At 37.3% G+C, this 19,453-nt stretch overlaps 2 protein-coding genes across 3 annotated transcripts; one reads left to right on the forward strand and one right to left on the reverse strand.

Moving 5' to 3' along the window:
- Window positions 1-484: 484 nt before the first annotated feature.
- On the forward strand, window positions 485-14,000 carry LOC100890947. Of its 2 annotated transcripts, XM_030988435.1 has the most exons (17): window positions 485-1,122; window positions 2,742-2,813; window positions 3,097-3,153; window positions 3,602-3,658; window positions 4,181-4,234; window positions 4,593-4,661; window positions 4,939-4,989; window positions 5,560-5,673; window positions 5,988-6,246; window positions 6,539-6,815; window positions 7,236-7,472; window positions 7,760-7,836; window positions 8,128-8,235; window positions 8,613-8,827; window positions 9,704-9,772; window positions 10,274-10,369; window positions 11,801-14,000. In XM_030988435.1, the coding sequence occupies exons 1-17, from the start codon at window positions 917-919 to the stop codon at window positions 12,051-12,053; spliced, it is 2,271 nt and encodes a 756-aa protein (XP_030844295.1). In that variant the 5' UTR covers window positions 485-916; the 3' UTR covers window positions 12,054-14,000. The 2 variants fall into 2 exon arrangements, with proteins under 2 accessions (XP_030844295.1, XP_030844296.1); XM_030988436.1 differs by lacking the exon at window positions 3,602-3,658.
- LOC115925136 lies at window positions 13,605-17,627 on the reverse strand. The gene is made up of 3 exons (XM_030988437.1): window positions 17,397-17,627; window positions 14,536-14,916; window positions 13,605-13,965 (listed from the first exon to the last, which is right to left on the reverse strand). Exons 1-3 carry the CDS (start codon window positions 17,508-17,510, stop codon window positions 13,699-13,701), a joined length of 762 nt encoding a protein of 253 aa, XP_030844297.1. The 5' UTR covers window positions 17,511-17,627; the 3' UTR covers window positions 13,605-13,698.
- Window positions 17,628-19,453: the final 1,826 nt, after the last annotated feature.

Here is a 19,453-nt window from a genome sequence, read left to right on the forward strand (position 1 = left end):
GAAGCGGCCGAATCATACAACTGACCCACCTAAATTGTCTAAGGAAAAAGAAAACTGATCTTTTACAGTCCCTTAATTTGTATCAAGATACACATGGAATGTATTAGATTCAATTTAGGAATCTGATCACATTTTAAAGCAAAACGGCGTAATCATTAGAAACAGTTGTTCATAATTTTCTTATATTTTCTCATGGCAGATTCAATCAAAATTCACAGATAACATCATTTTCAACTCTATCAATATCAACAATTTTTTTAATGGAGTTCTGAAACAATAAGGGATACATAGATGTGTCCAGTCGGATGGACACACTGACTATCCTTTATGCTATTAACTTTCAAAGACATTTTGAAATCTTTCGATTCAATCTTAAACCGCTGGTAAACAAAACAAAATGTAATGTACAGTCACTTGATGAAAATAATTATTTATAATTATATCCAACAAATCAAATGAGACTTACACAAAAAGCTGAATTTTCTTAAAGGCATTGGTTAACTTCGTGCATGATTTTAAAAAAAAACAGTGTTCCAGCGAATGTTGTTATCATAATTTCAAACCTTTGGGTCAAACAGGAACTGCCTGAAGTTTATAAGCCAATCGGTAGTGTATTTTATCAAGATATCTATGATTTAAAATTGAACGCTGATGACGATACCAAGGAATCGTCATGAACTCGTAGCGGCGACATAGCTCCCTCTCGCACAGAATACCGCACAGTGAGCTTCTCCTCGGGCTGGTAGCGGACTGTAAGGCCGCTCTGAAATCGCCCAGCGCTAGCTGGTTTTGTGACTGCAGCGGAGTGAATTTAGCACCCTGACTTTGGACTGACTTTGGATAAAGATCGATCGAGCGAAAGCCGCGCCATTACATACCGTACTATCGAGTAGTTTCACAATATTAGCGTTTCATCATGCCTAACGTCAAACCAAAGAGAAGTGTGTCAGCAGAAAAACTTGCAAGAAGATTGAACAAGCTAAAATACGAAAATACCCACAAAGCGGTGTGGGTAAAGATGGAGTACTTTGAGGAGCTGCAAAGGATCGCAAAAAAGGAGAAATTGAGATCGACAGGGGAGGCAGCTGCAGTGGCCATCGAATCATACAGTAGGCCTAACCCGTAAGTCTCTGATGTCTCTTGACTCTTACGTTAGATCTATCTTTTACTTCTTTCTCACGACAATTTTTTGTTTGAAACACAAAATCTAAAAATTCAATATCTATATTCAATGTTGTCAAAGTAATATTGGCATTATTGGGTCTTCTGAAATTAATGAATCGCGAATGAATGCTCGGCACGCACTGAGTTGGAGCGAGACGCGTCGCGTCTGCCCCAGGGCTGGGGCGGCGCGATGCATGCACGGCATTGGTATTCATCACTGCTATCGCCGAGGCAATTTGAAGCTGGACTGAATGAGCCTTTGCTTCTCCTTATGGAGTTTTGCATATATGAAAATACTATAAATATTTCCACATTTTTTGGACTAGACCTAGTTCAGGACATACGCAAAAGCTTAATTTCCCAATTTTTGTGAAGTCTCCATTATGAGAGTAGAAAGTTAGACTACTAGGGTGTCCGGACACACAGCAATATCTTCTGCCCTTTTTCACTCAAATATGCTTGCAAAAATGGTCATGGTTTTGAGGGTAAAATCAAAGTTCGACGCCGTTCTGACACTTCATCTCCTTATCCAATTTTGATGTACTTGGTACCACAAGAAAGAGAATTTTTTGCTCTATTAAAATTAAATTGAAGTTGAAATTTTTTAGAAAACCGACATGCGCAAATATATCTGCGCAAATCAATGAAATAGATCTAACGTTAGATCTATTATCACCCCGAAAAATTTCCACTTAGTCTTAGACTAGAGATCTATACATTATAGCGACATGAACTTTGATTTATACAATATATGATCTATTGAAGTTATTTCTATGTCAGTACGTATGAATATGATACTGATCTGTGATATACCATAGACATGTCGATGCCCGGCCTATAGATCTAGGGAAGACTTGGCCAACACAATCACAGCGCGTTGTTGGCCAAGTTCTCCCTATAGGCCTGGTATCTGCATGTCTATGGTAGATCTAGCTCTAATTTAATTGTCTGTAAAAAAAAAAGTCAGTCCCAAGTCCTGCTGGGCCGGGCAAGGGTCAGGGATAACTCGAGACCCAATTCAATTCTAGATCTTTAGGCAAATTGAAGACATCTAGCTTCTGTGGTTTCTCACTTGCTTTATGGGAGCTTTTTCTCTTTCCTCTTCTTATTGTTCTTCCTCCAATCGTTCAAGTTATTGTATGTAGATCTCGGCTCCAGTAGCAGTAGATGGCTCAGTCAGTGTTACTGCTGGTTTTAGTAAATCTATGAATAGCTTCAGAGCCGACAAATTTTGTCATGTATTTTCAGCAATTTTGTTGCTTTATGATTTTTTTTTCTTCTTCAAACGTCGCAATTAGTTTTGTTTGACACCAACTCCCCCCCCCCAAGCCCCCCCCCCCCCCCCCCCCCCCCCGAGAGCACCTTATTCGGATGGCCAGATTTTAATCGGCTCACATTGATTCTCGATTGTAATATAGCAGAAGAGAGGGACAGCCTTTGAGGTGCTGCCAAGTCAAAGACGGAGGAGTAACAAATAAGCCCCTTTTTCCAAATTATTTGTGTAGGCTGATATTAGAAAATAAGAAAAGTAGACTGTATTATTATTGTCCTTCATTATTTTTGCCCCTCTCATTTAGAACCCCCAAGGCCATGACACCTCAGGCAGTTGCTACATGTACTGGATCACAGACGCCCATGTCTGTTGCAAGGTAAGAAGGATAAAGATCTATTCATGGTGAAAATAAGGATTACCTTATACTTAACAATTCAATACTTATGCAAGCATTATAGACAAAATCAGTTTTTAGATGGAATAATTAATACTTGGATTTGTTACACAAGGCGGCTATGGCATGTAAGAAGACCAGTCATGGACACAAATTTGGATATAACATCAATCATGTCATGAAAAGAGTGATGCAACTTTCGTTATCATACAAAACTAACAACATGAATTTATGTTTATAATTTATGCCTTTTTCTTTTTTCTAGGTTGCCTTTCTTCAACTCCCCACGTGTGCCAAAATTCAACGAGTCTGAATGCAACAGGTATGAATTATTTTTACCTTAAAACCAGTTACCTTGTAGGTGCGGATTGAGGATTTAATGAGGGGGTGGGGGCAAGTTGCTGAGTTTTTAGATTTTAGTAGACCTGAAAATTTGTTGTGTTTAGATTCTGATCTACCAAATGCATATTTTGGCATACTGTGAATCGTAAACATGCAAAGGAGTGTAACTTTATTTTATACAAGATCATCATGATTTTGTATCACTTTATTGTAAGGCTCCAATCAAGGAACATAATTTGAGTATATAGAATTGTGAATATGAAAAATATAAAAAAGAATTGTACATTTACTTTCATTATATTGATAAGAGTAGTAGTCCAAGTCATGGTACGTTACTACCAATGCAGGACATACTTGTATACAAGATATATAATAACGAAAGAGTTTATAAGTCATATTGCTTTCATGTCTTCTTTCTTTTCTTTTAGCTTGCCTGTCTTCAATTCCCCTCGTGCGCAAAGATTAAAGAGGCCGAAATGTCACAAGTATGAATTATCATTTTCTCCTCACTAAGATACCCTTTTCTTGTTGTAAAGAGACCTATACTTTTTTGTTCCCTATGGTGAATTGCAAAATAAACACTCTGTCCAATTATTGTATGGCATCCAGACCACCAATGGTTTGACAATTTTTTTGTACATACCGTCTGCTTTTTAAGGTAGGCTTACATCTATGTATTAATTTCTTTTTGCTTTTGTATATTTATTTCATTACGTTTACAAGGATATGATTAAGCTCTCCTTGCTGTACATTGTTAAAATTAACCATCATTTGTTTACATATCTTACCTTCAATTTTATAGGAAATATGCCATGGTTTTGTAGGCCTACAAGTACAGACTTTACATGAATGTATTCTCTCAAATTTGCTGAATATCTCAACTCATAAAACAATGCTTTGGTGTACAGAGACTGAATGTAATGTGTTTACATTGTTTTGCCAGTAAATTCACTGCCACTGGATATGTGTTTTGGGTCATTAATATTTTCATCCTCTTTTGTTTGCAGGAGTCTCAATGATGATAACGACATTGCATATCCTGGTCCTCCATTTCCGGAAAGGTAAGGTTTCTTACCATGTAATATGCAGATCCTTCATCCTTTTCAGTTAGTAACATACATTCAGTCTTGGTATAAGATTATGTCCTGGATTTATGTAGGATTTTTCACAAATAATCATTGTTTTTTTTTTTTTTTCAAGAGTCTTCTGTGAAATTTACAACCATGGACTTACAAATACTGTTAATTGATGCGTTTTAATGAGTTTAACATTCTGGTTTACATGTATGTACTGGGTAATTTAATTATGATCAAGTCTACATTGCTAAATCTTATAATCCCAATACCAAACTGAAAGTTAAATGAATTTATCTTCTGTACATTTATAAACGATTCCGGAACTTTTACATCTACATTGTAGTGATGAAATGCATGGAGTGGAGCCGCTTCTGAATTCTGACGAGGATGTGACAGATCAGGACTCTGGAAGGTACACAATATTATTAATTATGATCTAGAGTTGTTTGTTTTATGAACTGGAACATCACAATTATGCACCTATTGTATTTTATAAATAGATGTAGTTAATGTAAATGAAATATATGTTTGTGGTTTTAGTGTGCAAAGAAAAGTATGGATACTGTTTGTATTACCGGTAGTTACTGTGTCACTTCGGTATTTTTTCTTGTAACATTTCAAGCGTGGTACTGATTTCATTCTTCATAGAAAGAAAAAAACATTTACATGTTTTCTTTGTTTTGCTGTAGACCAACGCTGCTGCAAGGACCTTCACACTCTAAGGAAGATTCTGATTCTAAGTAAGTAATGTTTAACTGGCACTAAAGGGGTGGTTTGTGATGTTGCTTTTTTCTTACAAAGTGAAAAATCACTATCCTGATGGTAATCAGTGCCTTTAATGTGTCATATCATATTTGTTGTTATTTATTAAATTTATGGGATCCATATGTATCTTTTGTCGAGCGTTGTCCTTGCCAACAAAGTTTGCAAAGGTACTATCGAACAGGCTCTGCATGTTTGTGTGTGTATAAGAATTTCTTCACTATGTCGATGTCATAAAATAGCTCGCTATTTTTGATCCCATGAATCAGCCCGATCAAGTAGATCAGGCCTTTTTTCTCAAAATTATTTGAGTATTACCCATCAAATTTAGTCGCAAAATTGTATGATATAACTGGGGTTTGAATACAATAATTCTAACACTTTGTAAATTTGTTAATAAATACCTAACATGTGCTATTTCCCTTTTGTGTTTTGATAAAAGTCTTATCACTTAATTCATGAGCCTTCTACTGTAAGAAGATTAATCGAGTGTGGACTTGAACACAATTTGACAAATTTGTATTGTAATTTTTTTGTTCATTTAACAGTTTCAGTGTGGAGTGCATAGAGAAAGGGAACTTCATCTACCCTCAAGAGCGGAGCGACGACATCAAGGAGGAGGATGATGATGAAAACTGGCACCCAAATCACGAACAGAATAAGTAAGTGTAAAAATAACAGCATGTATTAACTAATCAGATGAACAGGTGAAGCATTTTAGATAATAACATTTGTAATGCACATGATGTATAGTAATATAAACATTTTAAAGATAACTTTATTGCTTAATTTTTTTAAAAATTATTGGGGAAAGTACAATTTTTACACACATTCATTCAATAGAGGCACAATGATAGGTCAAAGTTGTCATCTATTTTTGTTGATTCCTTACCTGGAATGATCGAATATATATCTTTTGTTGATCATGCTTATCTGTTGTGAAGTCTATATTCCTGTCTCTCTCGTTCTTTTACAGATCAAAGTGTAAGAACTTGCCGACTATACGTGATGACGAGGAGGTGTTTGGTGTGTTGGAGGAGGATGCTGAAGTTTCGTGTTCTGGCCTGCACCACAAATTGGCTTCTGCATCGGTAGCAGCAAGTACTAAATTGTTTCTAGTCACTGATTCCATGATCAAGCGCTTGGCTCAGCAGGCAAGGCCGACATGTGGGATGTGTCGGGAAAACAACCAAGTTGATGTCGTGGAGGCAGGCACGTCTGCACATATTGTTTGGGTAATTGTATTTCATTGTTCAATTGGTAAAGCCATGTGAGTGTTTGTTCAATTGATGTACTGTTAAAGTGACAATTTTCTTTTTATTCTCTCTGTTGATACAAGACATGATTTGACTATTTGCCATATAAATGTATATCTGTTTCGTTGTATAAAAGAAGTGTGATAATGTGAGGGTTCCTTCGGATATAATTCAGATCATCATCAGTCACGTACCGGGTAATATAAAATAAAATAAAGAATTTTACACAAATCAATAATCAATTGCTTTCTCCCTTTTTTGAAAATTACAGACATGTCAGCAAGGACATACAAGCAGACTCTGCATGCAGGAAACGGTCAATGGGTCTCATGTGGGAGACATGAAATTGGCCTCGTCGATTCTTCTTTCAGGAAACAATTTCTTGAAAGTGAAGAGACTGGCCGATTTCATGAATCTCCACATGTTCTCATCCCGACTGTTTTCTGCTATGCAGAGTCACTATTTGTGTCCTGTCATCGAGGCAGAGTTTGAGGCCACCATTAATGCCACAAGGACAAAGCTGAAAAATCAGGAGATTGCTGTGTGTGGTGAGTGTCATGTCACCTCCCCCCCCCCCCCCCCCCCAAAAAAAAAAAAAAAAAAAAAATTATAGAAATGTAATTAAAACTTTTTGTTCAATCCACTCCATTCGTAATTGAGGTGCTGGGGACCAAGAGAGTTACAGTGATACTTGATTTGGTGGTGACCTCACAATAAAAACAGGTGTCCGGTCTATAGTAATCACCTACATTGCCTCCCACTAGAGAGAAATGCATTGTAGAACTTGTCTTTAAATGTCACCTTTTCTGTTTCCCTTTAGATGTTTAGATGGTCTTGATATAATAGAAGCTTGTATCCTTCTCTCATAAAAGGAGTACATTGGAATAATATATTAATATATAATGTAGTCTATTAATCGTAATTGTTAATTCATGTGTTGTCTGATTGCTTAATCTTCTTTGCATTAGGAGATGCCAGAAACGACTCCCCAGGCTTTTGTGCCCAGTATTGCACATACACACTCTTGGATCATCACACAAAAGAAATCTTGGCAGCCGAGTTCCTGGACAAGCGGGAGACAAAAGATCGGAGTGGGGGCATGGAGCCGGAGGGACTGGTTAGAGCCCTAAAGTCCCTTAAAGATCATAAAGTGAACGTGAAAGAGGTGATCACCGATGCACACCCTACGATATCAGCCATCATCAGTAAGTAGAAATACTATCAATTTGAAGGTTTCCTACCATACGAACTCTTACAGATTTCTAAAGTTAAACGTAGCTTTTTTTGAGGCCACATAGAATCTGGTATACTTGCAAATCTATAATAGGACATGCCAATGATAGTACCAATGACAGTCTGCCATAATTCAACAATTATTTGAACTACAGTTATGAGCCCCCCCCCCCCTAAAAATATACATAAATCTGTATTTTTTATTCAGGATATTTCGTGTAGTGTAATGCCTTTCATTATTTTTCTTTTGACTACACAGGAAAAGACTATCCAGAAATTGTCCATAGTTGGGATGTGTGGCACGGGGCCAAAAACCTTGGAAAGAAAATCTCAAAGGTAAGAGAACATGTGTGAAAATTGCTCTATAGTTTTATGCAGGTGGAGAATTTACATGTGTAGTTTTCTTCTGCTCTTTCATGAAAAAACAGATGGCCATGCACAATATATTCTATTAAAAATACATACGTGACTTATCTGATTATCATTGCATACAATACATTGATTACTATGAAAGTCTCAGCTGATGGATTTCTGTTTACATGATGCAATTACATTTATGTTAAAATACTTGAGAGGGTGATTTCTCAATTAATGTGGTTTTAATTGAAAATTTGTTTTTAATCAAAGGCATCAACTGTAGCAGCCAACAAGAGCCTCAGAAAATGGACCAAAAAGGTGGTGAACCACTTCTGGTTCTGCTCTGAGACCTGCGAAGGAAACACGCAACTTTTCTTGGTAAGTGTACTCTGGTTGCATTTATTTTTTCTTTAATGCAGATATTTGAGAAATAGATGTTGATGGTTGAACAATGACATAATTAACCTTTACTAAATCGGCCTAATTTGAACTTTTTATGACCGTCTGTGGGGCGGGAGAGGGGGGGGGGGGTGTAGCTCCTAAGGGGCTGATCACCAGAAAAACTTGCTGATGCCTCAAAAATGATGCAAAAGAAGAAACCCTGTCTTTTTTTTAATGCTGAAAATTGATCCGTAGGACTTGAAAGAAAAAAATCATGAAGCGACATTTCTGAAGATGCTACAGTTTTGATTGCCCCCCACCCAACGTGCAGTTAGTGTTAACCATTTTATGATATCAATTTTCTCATTCCACAGAGCAAATGGCGAGGACTTGTGCACCATGTGACCAACCAGCATGAATGGGGTATAACCGGGGGGCTTGGAGGCGTTGCACACTGCGAGCATGGGGACATCGACGAGAGGGAGGAGGAGGAGTGGCTGAAGTCTGGCACAAAGGCTCATGATGCTCTGGTCAAAATAATACTTGACAAGAGATTTCTAAATACACTTGTCAAGTTCATTAATTTCAGGTAAGCGTAAATTGAGTAATGTACAACATCACTGAAATTTATTGTAGCAGTTTTTTAGGGTAATACAAGGGATATAGATTTTGTTACATACATGTTATCCTATAAAAGGTTATTTCTACTTGAAATATGAGGCTATTTACAGTAATGAAAACATCATAAAATTGGTGAAATTATGTAAATTTTCCAACCTAGTAACAAATTTGGGCTTATTCAGTATACCAACCGAGTATACGAACCGCACTTTGACACATATGGGACCAACTTAAATGGGCACCTTGTTATTATAGTAAAATTAAAAACTGATACGTAGAGAAAAGGGACTGGCAATTTACACTTTTTCTTATTGATGTACTATTTTATCAATATTTTTTTTTTTTTTTTCACTTTTGTAATAACGAGATGCTAGGTTTAGTTTTACAGTCTATTTCTGTTCTGAAGGGCGTGGATACAAGATTTTATTATAAGGAGGCAGCTCTCCCAGTCCCAATTTCAATTGTGTGAGCCTGCGTCTCTGTGCTTTGCTATAGCGAGATTTCGTTATAAAAAAGTAAATGCTTTTGTCCCGAGCACCTATTTACGATGGGATTGGACTGCAGACCCTGGTTTACATGCGACAGTTTCAGATTAGGAGCAGGAAAAGGTTATCTTGTATCTGTGCTTGTATAACAGGGGTGAACTGTATTGTATTTTGCGCATACTAGGGCATTGGATGCCTCCTTTTATTTGTTTGACTACATGTGTATAGTCCATTTCTGTTACAGCATTACAAGATGTAAATAGAAGATCACAAGCCATATAAACATTCTGATTTATTACTGCTGTTTCATGCACGGATTGAAATGTTATAGTGTTATCCCTTTTTTTCTGTTATTCTAGGCACACCGGCGAGTTGGAATCTCTTCACAGCCACATTCTAATGTATTGCAGCAAGCGCTTCTCGTTCGGGTTAGTAAGAATTGTATATTTTTATGCCTCCGCCATCGGAGGTGGTGCCGGAGGCATCTTGTTTTGGGGTTGACCATCATTCCTGTTTGCTCGTTATCACGATATCTCAAGAACCACTAGAGAGATGAACTTCAAACTTAAGGATAGTATGCATCACTATAGGAAGAAGATCTGATTAGATATTGAAGAACGTAGGTCAAAGGTTGCGTGGCAGTCACGGATTTTGTTCAGGGGGTGGGTCAAAATGACCCCCCCCCCCCCTCCAGTTAACATAAGGATGTGGAACTTGACCCATTTAATTCTGAAGTTTTACACTGTCATTTGTTCTGTATGTATTTTGATAAGTTAGTTCAAGTATAAGATATAGAAATTTTAAACACCAACATGCATAAGTCTATGAATATTCTTAATCATCCACCATGTGATAATAAAAAGCAGGCAATACAGTTTCAATTCAATAATTAAAAGGCGTTTATTTTGTGTAATCTGTTATACATTTAGGTATCAGGCGTACCGGGCAAGAAATATGCTGGCTATGATTGACTATAGCAAACACAAGGACAGGCCAATTGCTCTAGACGCTGAAGGAGAACCAAAGTAAGTTTTTGGCATCAATTGACAAGGATGCTATGTGGAAGTTTGAATCATGGGTTTACTGGAACATGTACCATGGTTACTAACAGGTCAACAATGTTTAATCAATGCAAAATTTGATTCACTTTTGAAAAGATTTCTTTAACCATTGTAGAATGTATCTGCACATTGAAATATAAATGAAATGCAAAACCTTTCAAAATGAGTACAAAAAAGACAAACGTGTTCCTTAGTAAACAAAAATGAATCTTTATTAGAATGTGTTTGATGAAATGAATACAACATGCTATTTACATATGCAAGATGAAAGGGCATCAAAAGTCCTGAATTACGTATTTAGAATCACTGTTTTTACCTGAAAAATATAGAAGACAAAATCATACGTTATATAATCCACTCCCATTACAACAAGCACGGATAGAACAGATTGTGTTATGATTTGGCAGTTCTCCAAGTCCAAACTTGAAACACGACACATGTTCATAATTACGTACCCATGCTGAGCACCATGTTATAAAGGGATTGGACTGCATGTAAGTTATCAAGGTGGCAAGTTAAAACGTCCAAAAATAGGAATAAACGTAACTATTGAGGTGACAATACTTTAAAAAAATGCCAAATGTTTTGAAAAACAAAAACACAAAAATGGTGGCAACATGGCAGTAACTTATGGGATTGCATTTTCATTGACATGCTGTGGTGGAGTCATTTTGGGGGAAACGCAAACAAGTGATTGTCATCAAAGTTTTAGATACATGACCTTGTCACTCCAGCGGCAATATTATGTACAAAATAACAACATTTAATAGAAAATATTTAAAGTACTAGTTTTAAATCTCATCCTGCGCCCCTAATGAGAAGTAAGCAAAGTTCAAGTACATGAAGTGAAAATGTGAAACAATAAACTCATGTAAAGATACACTATAAAAACTAAAATACACATATTGATCCACCATTGTGGTATTTACTCAGACGCTTATTCTGAAATGTATTATATAAGGGCAATGTTGCTCCCTTTACAACATGTATGTTACAAGACATATGGCATGAAAAGTAAAGTATACTTAGCATATGAAGACAAACAATGGTAATAAGATATAATAACAATGACGTGGATATAGTGGTGGAATAGGAACAAGTCTCTCACAAATATTTCTAGGATCATTGGGCAGTTGTTTGGCAGCACGATAGAGTGAACAGAAGGTGGTCAATTAGCGACATAAAATGTCCTCCATCATTACTGGCATAACAACGGTAGTATGACATGCTTTCATACATGAGCACCTTACGACCATTCAGCTGCTATGTAATTCCTGTTCTAGTACTTGCAGAAAGAAAGTTTGTGAGGTACTTGTGTATGAAAACCTATTTTATTGAAATAAATACAACGCATGTACATGTAATTACAATGACTTCTCTTTTAATTTACTGCAGGTGCAGATCCAAGTGGTCAAAACACTCGGCGGATTGGGTGATCTTTGAGGTAAAGGTCCCCAAGACTTATTCATACATCCTGGGCATGATGGAGGAGATTCTTCATCGCAGGCTCACAGACACCCTTCCCCTCTATTGTGCCGCGGACCCTCACCCCAACGATCCTCGTAGAATCAGAGAAAGATTGGCCCCTTTCCCACCACCACCCATGGAAGATCTGAAAGCCCGGAGGAGGAGCCGTTTCTCTACCTAGGAACAGTCATTACAAGTTTGCAGGGATGAATCCGGTGTAGTGATTGTTAGGGTCAGGATATTCGTCCCTCACCCGACAGACCACACAGCTTGGAACAACGACGCGGTTACCTATACCCAGTCTACCATGTTGCCATAAGGTAAATGATCTGTAGACCTGCCATCTTATCCTGTTGTGCTCTGCACCTGGTTCCTGCTCATTTCCCTCCCGGTTTTCTAGATTTCGCCACATTCTCCTCTGAAGCCCATTAAAGAACGGATCCATCATTGACAGGACATACTGCACAAAGAAACAGAAAAGAGGGAACTTTCATTTAGAAATAAATAACTTGTGATAAGTCATCTGATGCATTTGGTACTGAAATACTTTTGCTTCTGTGTACATGATACAATCTACTTATGTTGTAACGCGCACTGATGCAATAAGTTTTGTTATAAAGAGGCAATTCTCCTGGTCCAAATCTGAAACATGTGCACCTGTGTGTGCCTATTTGTTCAGTATAATAAGATTTTGTTATGATAAGGTAATTGGCTTGCTCCCGAGCATCTTGTAATAATGAGAGTGGACTGTATTGTTATGTTCTGTATGTCATGGCAGTTTTTGATGCAATATTGGTTTACAATGAATACATTATTGTATATAGAAGCAAACCTTAATTTTATATCTTAGAATAAGATAATATTGGTGACAAACATAGCTAGATTTTTCTGAGTAATATTTCCTGAAGATATGAAATGAATAGTGTAAAAAGTAAAATTTTCAAAGATTTCTCATTCTTCTTTATTTATTTGCATTAACTGGTGCCTGAGTGCACTATTTATCATACATTCAGATCCAAATAGAGTGTTAAAGTAAAGGAAATCATGGCATATTACATGATCACTATCTGATTGGAAGTTTAGTTCATATGTCAGAGGCGGAGGCATATATAGCAGCAAAGTCGCATTTGTCTAGTTCAATTTCGAAGTGAAACTCTTCCAAATATTTTCATTGCCAAACTTCATTTTTTATTGGGTAATGTTGAACGTAGAAAGCCATAGTGTAAATGTGTAAATATTGTAACAAAAGTAAAGGAAAATGTGTGCCCAAGTACATGTTGCACGTATTGTATTATCAATTCAGAGGCAAGAAGAGTTGAGGAATTAAATTTGGTTTTGAAAAACTAAGTTTGAATAAAACGTGTAAACAGGAGAAAATGAAAATGGTGCCCAAGTAGGCCTACTAATTGTAGTACACTGTTTATTCTCAATGCAAATGTAAGAAGAGTGTGACAATAAAAGAAAGTGTAATTTCATGCAGCGTTACACTTCAAGACGTATTATTCATCACTTTTGCCGATTTCATTCACTTCTGGGTTTTCTTTCATCCAATTCTTCTTGATTTTTAAGTAAAACCATTGAAGCAGTTCAAAAAATCATTGTAAAACTTCTATTTTATCGGATATTGTTGTACATAAATTGTCATTGTCAGAAATCCTCAAGTTTTATTTTGTACAGAAAGTTGCTTTGAATAAATGTGTAGGCCTGAACAAAATTGTATTTTGAAGATACATGTAATAACCGCGTAGACATATAAAAAATATTGATTTACCTTACAATATGGAATTTTTTATTTACGGTTTGAAATTGGATGGTGATATAGATTTTTAATGACAAGACCTATCGTGTCTTGACTGAATACTGACCTGTGATCGAGAAAGGCAATTTTCTGGCTCCAAACCGCAACATAGGGCCTCAATATCCCTCTGCATTGGCCTACAATTGCCACATGAGCACCATCCTGGCTGAGGGCTTGGTCTCAGCTCTTCGCGGGGGGGACAGCTAAGTAAGTCAAGCACGAGGCCGCTCTCCCTTTCCACAACACCCAGGAGCACGTCCCGCATCCTGTCAACAGTTAACCCCGCAATTAGTGTCTGAAATAAAAGTTACCAATATCATGTAAATAGAATTTATTGTGTCTTTATCATTGATGCACAAATCTAGTAGTAAAGAGTGACTGGTATGTCTAAGGGTGTATGTGTGATTGCGTAGGTTCAGGCGACTTTTCGTGAAGTGAGCTTTATGAATGTAAAAAAATTCAGTGAGTAAATTATTTGTGTGCATTTTCTTTTTCATGATATTCAAAGTAATAAAAGTATGATACATGTCTTGATGAAAGGCTTTACGTACATAGAAAGGCACATACATCGTCGGTAGGGGGAGTTGATTGTGAGGGGGCACTTTTGACCATTGGCATAATGAGCAAAATATTTCTTTATGGGGGGGGGGGGCATAATGAGTGAATTTTGGGGGGCGGAGTTAGACGTTAGAATCTTTCATACCTTGAATAATGAAAAATACCCAAGTTTCGTCGCCCCTAATTAACCATGCTAACCAAGTTGGTCTTTGATATTTATTGTTGTCAATGCCTTGATGACATGCATGGCTTTTACCTGACTCGTTAATTCATTAAAAAATCAGTAATTTGGACATGCTAATCTTACCCTTAGCTCGGCTATACGTTCTGCTCTCCTTTCTGCAATATGAGAGGGAACGCGGCGACCTGTCACTCCACCCATTGTAAACTTCTTGGCTTTTGTTTTCCCCTTTCCTTTCGCCTTTCGTGCTTTCTTTTCTTTCGCTGTTCCTCCCGTGTTTCCTTTTGCCTTCCCGCCCTTCTTTTCTTTTGCTTTTCCTCCCGTCTTTCCTTTGGCTGCTCCGTCCGCCTGGTCTGTTGTATTTTCACCCTTCTTTCCTTTGGCCTTTCTTGCGGTCTTGTCCTTCGCCTTTTTACCAGTCTGTCCTGTCGCCTTTCCTCCTGTCTTTCGCTTGGTCTGGAGTTGCTCCTGCAGACCCAATGGTCCTGGTATATCTTCTTCTTCAACCTGTGGGGGAGGCAAAACATAAATAATAATAATAAGATAAAGAAAAATATACCATATCATCTAGATAGTTTGTTTTGTTGTTTGTTTTTTTTTTGCTTGAAACAACAGCTCACAAAATTACCTTATTAGGTTGTTTTTTTAAGTTGCTGTAGGTAAATAAAAGATTATTTTATATGAGGATCCCCCCTCCAAATGAGAAAAATTAATCATAAACGGGAATCCTGGTGATCAATAAAGAACAAGTTGGTTTTTATTTTAACTTATTTCTCACCGTCTCTTGTTCAATCAATTATGATAATAATGGTGACACATGGATAGAGCATCTTGTCGGCTCCATCATGTACACGATTTTTTTATTATGCTCCCTATAGTAGGCCTATACGTGATTTTGGGGTGGGTATATGTGGGTTATATTACGTTCACACAGTGTCTTGTCCAGTGAACTAGGAAAATATACCAATCATTAGACCCCTTTTTACAAGAACTTTTACAATGACGTCAAACCAACGTCAGTTGCAGTCGCAGATTGGCCAGGCCGGGTCGCACTTTGCTTATTTCATAGATTTTAAATAGGCCCTTACTAATTCAGGCCTTAAATTTCAATATTTTTAGGGCAAGGCCACTTTTCTGTAGGGCACATTCCTATAGTACAGCACAAATAGGAAGAATTGGAAAGGGCACACAAAATCTCCAAGGCCAATGAGAGGGGCATTGAGGCCAATCAAAGGGGCATCCAAGGCCTGGCCTTGGATGGCCTTGGATTAATTTAAGCCCTGCTAATTATTGATTGTGGGACACGTTAGAAGAAAAAAAAACAACCTAAATTTGGGTAAACCTTATTCTAAGAAAAGAATTACATAATAATTGAAACTTAATTACTTTAAATTGAATATAAACGTCACTGGAAACTCTTGTTTTTTCATGATAACTCGGCCATTTAGCTTACAAGTAATACACTAGTGCATTACTTTTTTTTTTTAAACTCCCTCTCTCTCTTTCTCTCTTCCACACATGTATTTAATTTTTTTCTCTCTCAAAATCTCCTTTGATTTGTAAATCAACCAACAAATTCTTTTTATGATGGTACCCAGGACCAAAATCCAATTGAAACCAGTTGGAATCTCCAACTGGTTTCAATTGGTTTCAATTGGAATAGAAAATTTCCAGTTGAAACAAATTGCCGAACTGGAAAATATTAATATGGGTACTCATTTCCAGTTCAAACCAATAAGAAGTGCAACTGGAACCAGTAAGATAATTTTTCCAGTTACTCAATTGGTTCCAGTTAGAAGTCATTTCCAGTTACCCAACTGGTTCCAGTTAGCATTCATTTCCAGTTAGAAGTCATTTCCAGTTACCCAACTGGTTTCAGTTAGAATTAGTTCCCAGTTACCCAATTGGTTCCAGTTAGAAGTCATTTCCAGTTACCCAACTGGTTCCAGTTGGAATTCATTTCCAGTTACCCAATTGGTTCCAGTTAGAATTCATTTCCAGTTAGAACTCATTTCCAGTTACCCAACTGGTTCCAATTAGAAGTCATTTCCAGTTACCCAACTGGTTCCAGTTGGAATTCATTTCCAGTTACCCAATTGGTTCCAGTTAGAATTGATTTCCAGTTACCCAACTGGTTCCAGTTAGCATTCATTTCCAGTTACCCAACTGGTTACAGTTAGAATTCATTTCCAGTTACCCAATTGGTTCCAGTTAGAATTCATTTCCAGTTAGAACTCATTTCCAGTTACCCAACTGGTTCCAGTTAGAAGTCATTTCCAGTTACCCAACTGGTTCCAGTTGGAATTCATTTCCAGTTACCAAATTGGTTCCAGTTAGAATTCATTTCCAGTTAGAACTCATTTCCAGTTACCCAACTGGTTCCAATTAGAAGTCATTTCCAGTTACCCAACTGGTTCCAGTTGGAATTCATTTCCAGTTACCCAATTGGTTCCAGTTAGAATTGATTTCCAGTTACCCAACTGGTTCCAGTTATAGCATTCATTTCCAGTTACCCAACTGGTTCCAGTTAGAATTCATTTCCAGTTACCCAATTGGTTCCAGTTAGAATTCATTTCCAGTTAGAACTCATTTCCAGTTACCCAACTGGTTCCAGTTAGAAGTCATTTCCAGTTACCCAACTGGTTCCAGTTGGAATTCATTTCCAGTTACCCAATTGGTTCCAGTTAGAAGTCATTTCCAGTTATCCAACTGGTTCCAATTGGAAAATATTTCCAGTTACCCAACTGGATCCAATTGAAACCAGTTAATTTGCATATTATCTGCTTGTGTGCAGATCATGTTTTATGTAATTTATTTTGAATTACAATGTATTTATTAATTAATTTTCATTTGCAAGTAATGCATTTGTTTTAGATAAATATAAAGATTAATTAGCAATGATGAGCATGTTCATTAGTAACATATTTGTTTAATTACACAGATTAAAAGTTGATAAATAAAACACTAACCATGTACAAAATACTTACCGACGCTACATGAGATGATACTTGAGGCGAGGCATGAAATGAGACGTCATCCATGTCATCCAGGTAGTACCGCTGAAAATTATATTCTTCCTCGTCTGAGCTGGAATAATCCATGTCGAGATTTGTTTACAAATGTTGATGTGTTATTGTTTTTGTTATATTCGTACTAATACGTTTGTAATAGGCAATTGTAAACAAGGGGAGATCAAGACAAAACGTGCACACTTATCACCACAATACTCTCTATGTGCGTGGAGAACGCTCAGGTGAACTTGAGCTTCTTTTGTTTTTACCGTTACGTAGGCCTAATCCTATTTAGGGCCCAGAGCTCGACGAAAAACAAAAGACGGGAAGTTATAAGTGTGGCCTAGCTAGCCATCAACGCAAACTTTTTGAATAGGCCTATGGTTACGTAAAGAAATAAAACTATGGAAAAGGCACAGTCGACAGAGCATCTGATAGCCAAAAAATTGAGACAGAAATACAATCTTAATTTGTGTTAATTCTTGAAAACTGCTAAATAAATTGGGGCATGGATGAAATTATGTACTTCTTCCTCCATAAGGTCGTTATATGGACAAGGGTATAATCGGCATAAAACAACCTTTCTGTTATGGACTTGACATGAACATACCTTTTATTTATTTTTTTTTTTTTTTTTTTTTTTTTTCAAATGTCGGTTATAAAGGAAATCATTTACACTTGCGCGCCTGATCGGCATTTCGAGAGGGGTAGCACTTTATGGGCGTAGATCCCGTCCCTACGTCACAAGCCATTATACGTTTAGGGTCCGGGTATACGGTAAGGTAAGAGTTATGATTTATAGTTAGACGTGCTGTGACGTATGCACGGGATTCATGTCCATAAATCCTTTCGAAAGCCGGTTGTTGTTGGCGAGGGGGGGGGGGGGGGGGGGGGGGATGCTCGATGCTACCCGTTCAAAGTGCCCTGGGATTAGTCTCGATCTTACAGGCGTTTGCTTTCGAGTTTGGCAAATACTTTGATCTCTCTTCACGAAATTCTGAAAGCACAAAGTGGTAGGCCTATAAGTAACTCGGTGTATCTATAGCAATGGGTAATTACAACATCGAAGCACAGCCAAATAAGAAAAAGGGGATATAAAAAAGGTATGCGTAAATTTATACAGCAATTATAGGACTGTATAAAACCATAACATGAGTCTGACAGTACATGCGACGAATACTATACGCACAATAATCAAGACTAGCTATTTATGTAAACGAGCTGCAGATCAGTTCTGAACTTGCTTTGCGTGTACTGAGAATCTATTTTTTGTGTGTGATTGTGTATCTGGCCACACTCATTGTACGGCCGATATGCAGACACGAGAGGAGTGACTGTCTGTGTATACCACCTTGCCTCCATGGTCTGGTACATGTCAACTTCTTTATGTACAGTACATCTCTCCTCTCTCTCTCTCTCTCTCCTCACCCTCTCTCTCTCTCTCTCTTCCAGTTTTGCAAGGAGCTACTACATGTATCTACTATGTGCCTATTTTACGTGCCCGAAACGTCCCTGCATTATGAGGCAGAAAGGGTGTACTGTAAATGGAAACCGCGATTGCTTCGTTGTTTCTGCATGAATCTTCACAATTGTGGTCACGAATTCTTCTGGAATATAGTCGATTAAACTATTTTAATTCATATTTAAGCAGACAAATTTAGAAAAAGTTTTAAAAACTACATTTGCAAATGGACAAAATAAAAGAAAATGGGCAAAAAACAATACGTTATCTTGCCTACCAATGTTTCTGAGCTCATGGTATTTATTATAGTACATGATTGCCAAATTTCTGCAAATCATCATTATGTGAGCTTTGGTCAGAAGCGAGGCAAAACCATGACGATTTAGAAGATCTTCTGTCCAAAAATACGCAAAATAGCAATGGTAACCGCGAGTAGCCAAGCTCTTGCAAACGTCACACACGTCGTCTGCTACGTCCGAATCGCGAAGAACTTTGGTGAATTCCGACCAACAATAAAATAAAGAAGTGACATGCAGGAATTACAGATGTTATCGTCAATAAAACCCGTTGA

Source organism: Strongylocentrotus purpuratus, unplaced genomic scaffold (assembly GCF_000002235.5).
Source record: "Strongylocentrotus purpuratus isolate Spur 01 unplaced genomic scaffold, Spur_5.0 spur5_scaffold_17, whole genome shotgun sequence".
Classification (NCBI taxonomy): domain Eukaryota; kingdom Metazoa; phylum Echinodermata; class Echinoidea; order Camarodonta; family Strongylocentrotidae; genus Strongylocentrotus; species Strongylocentrotus purpuratus.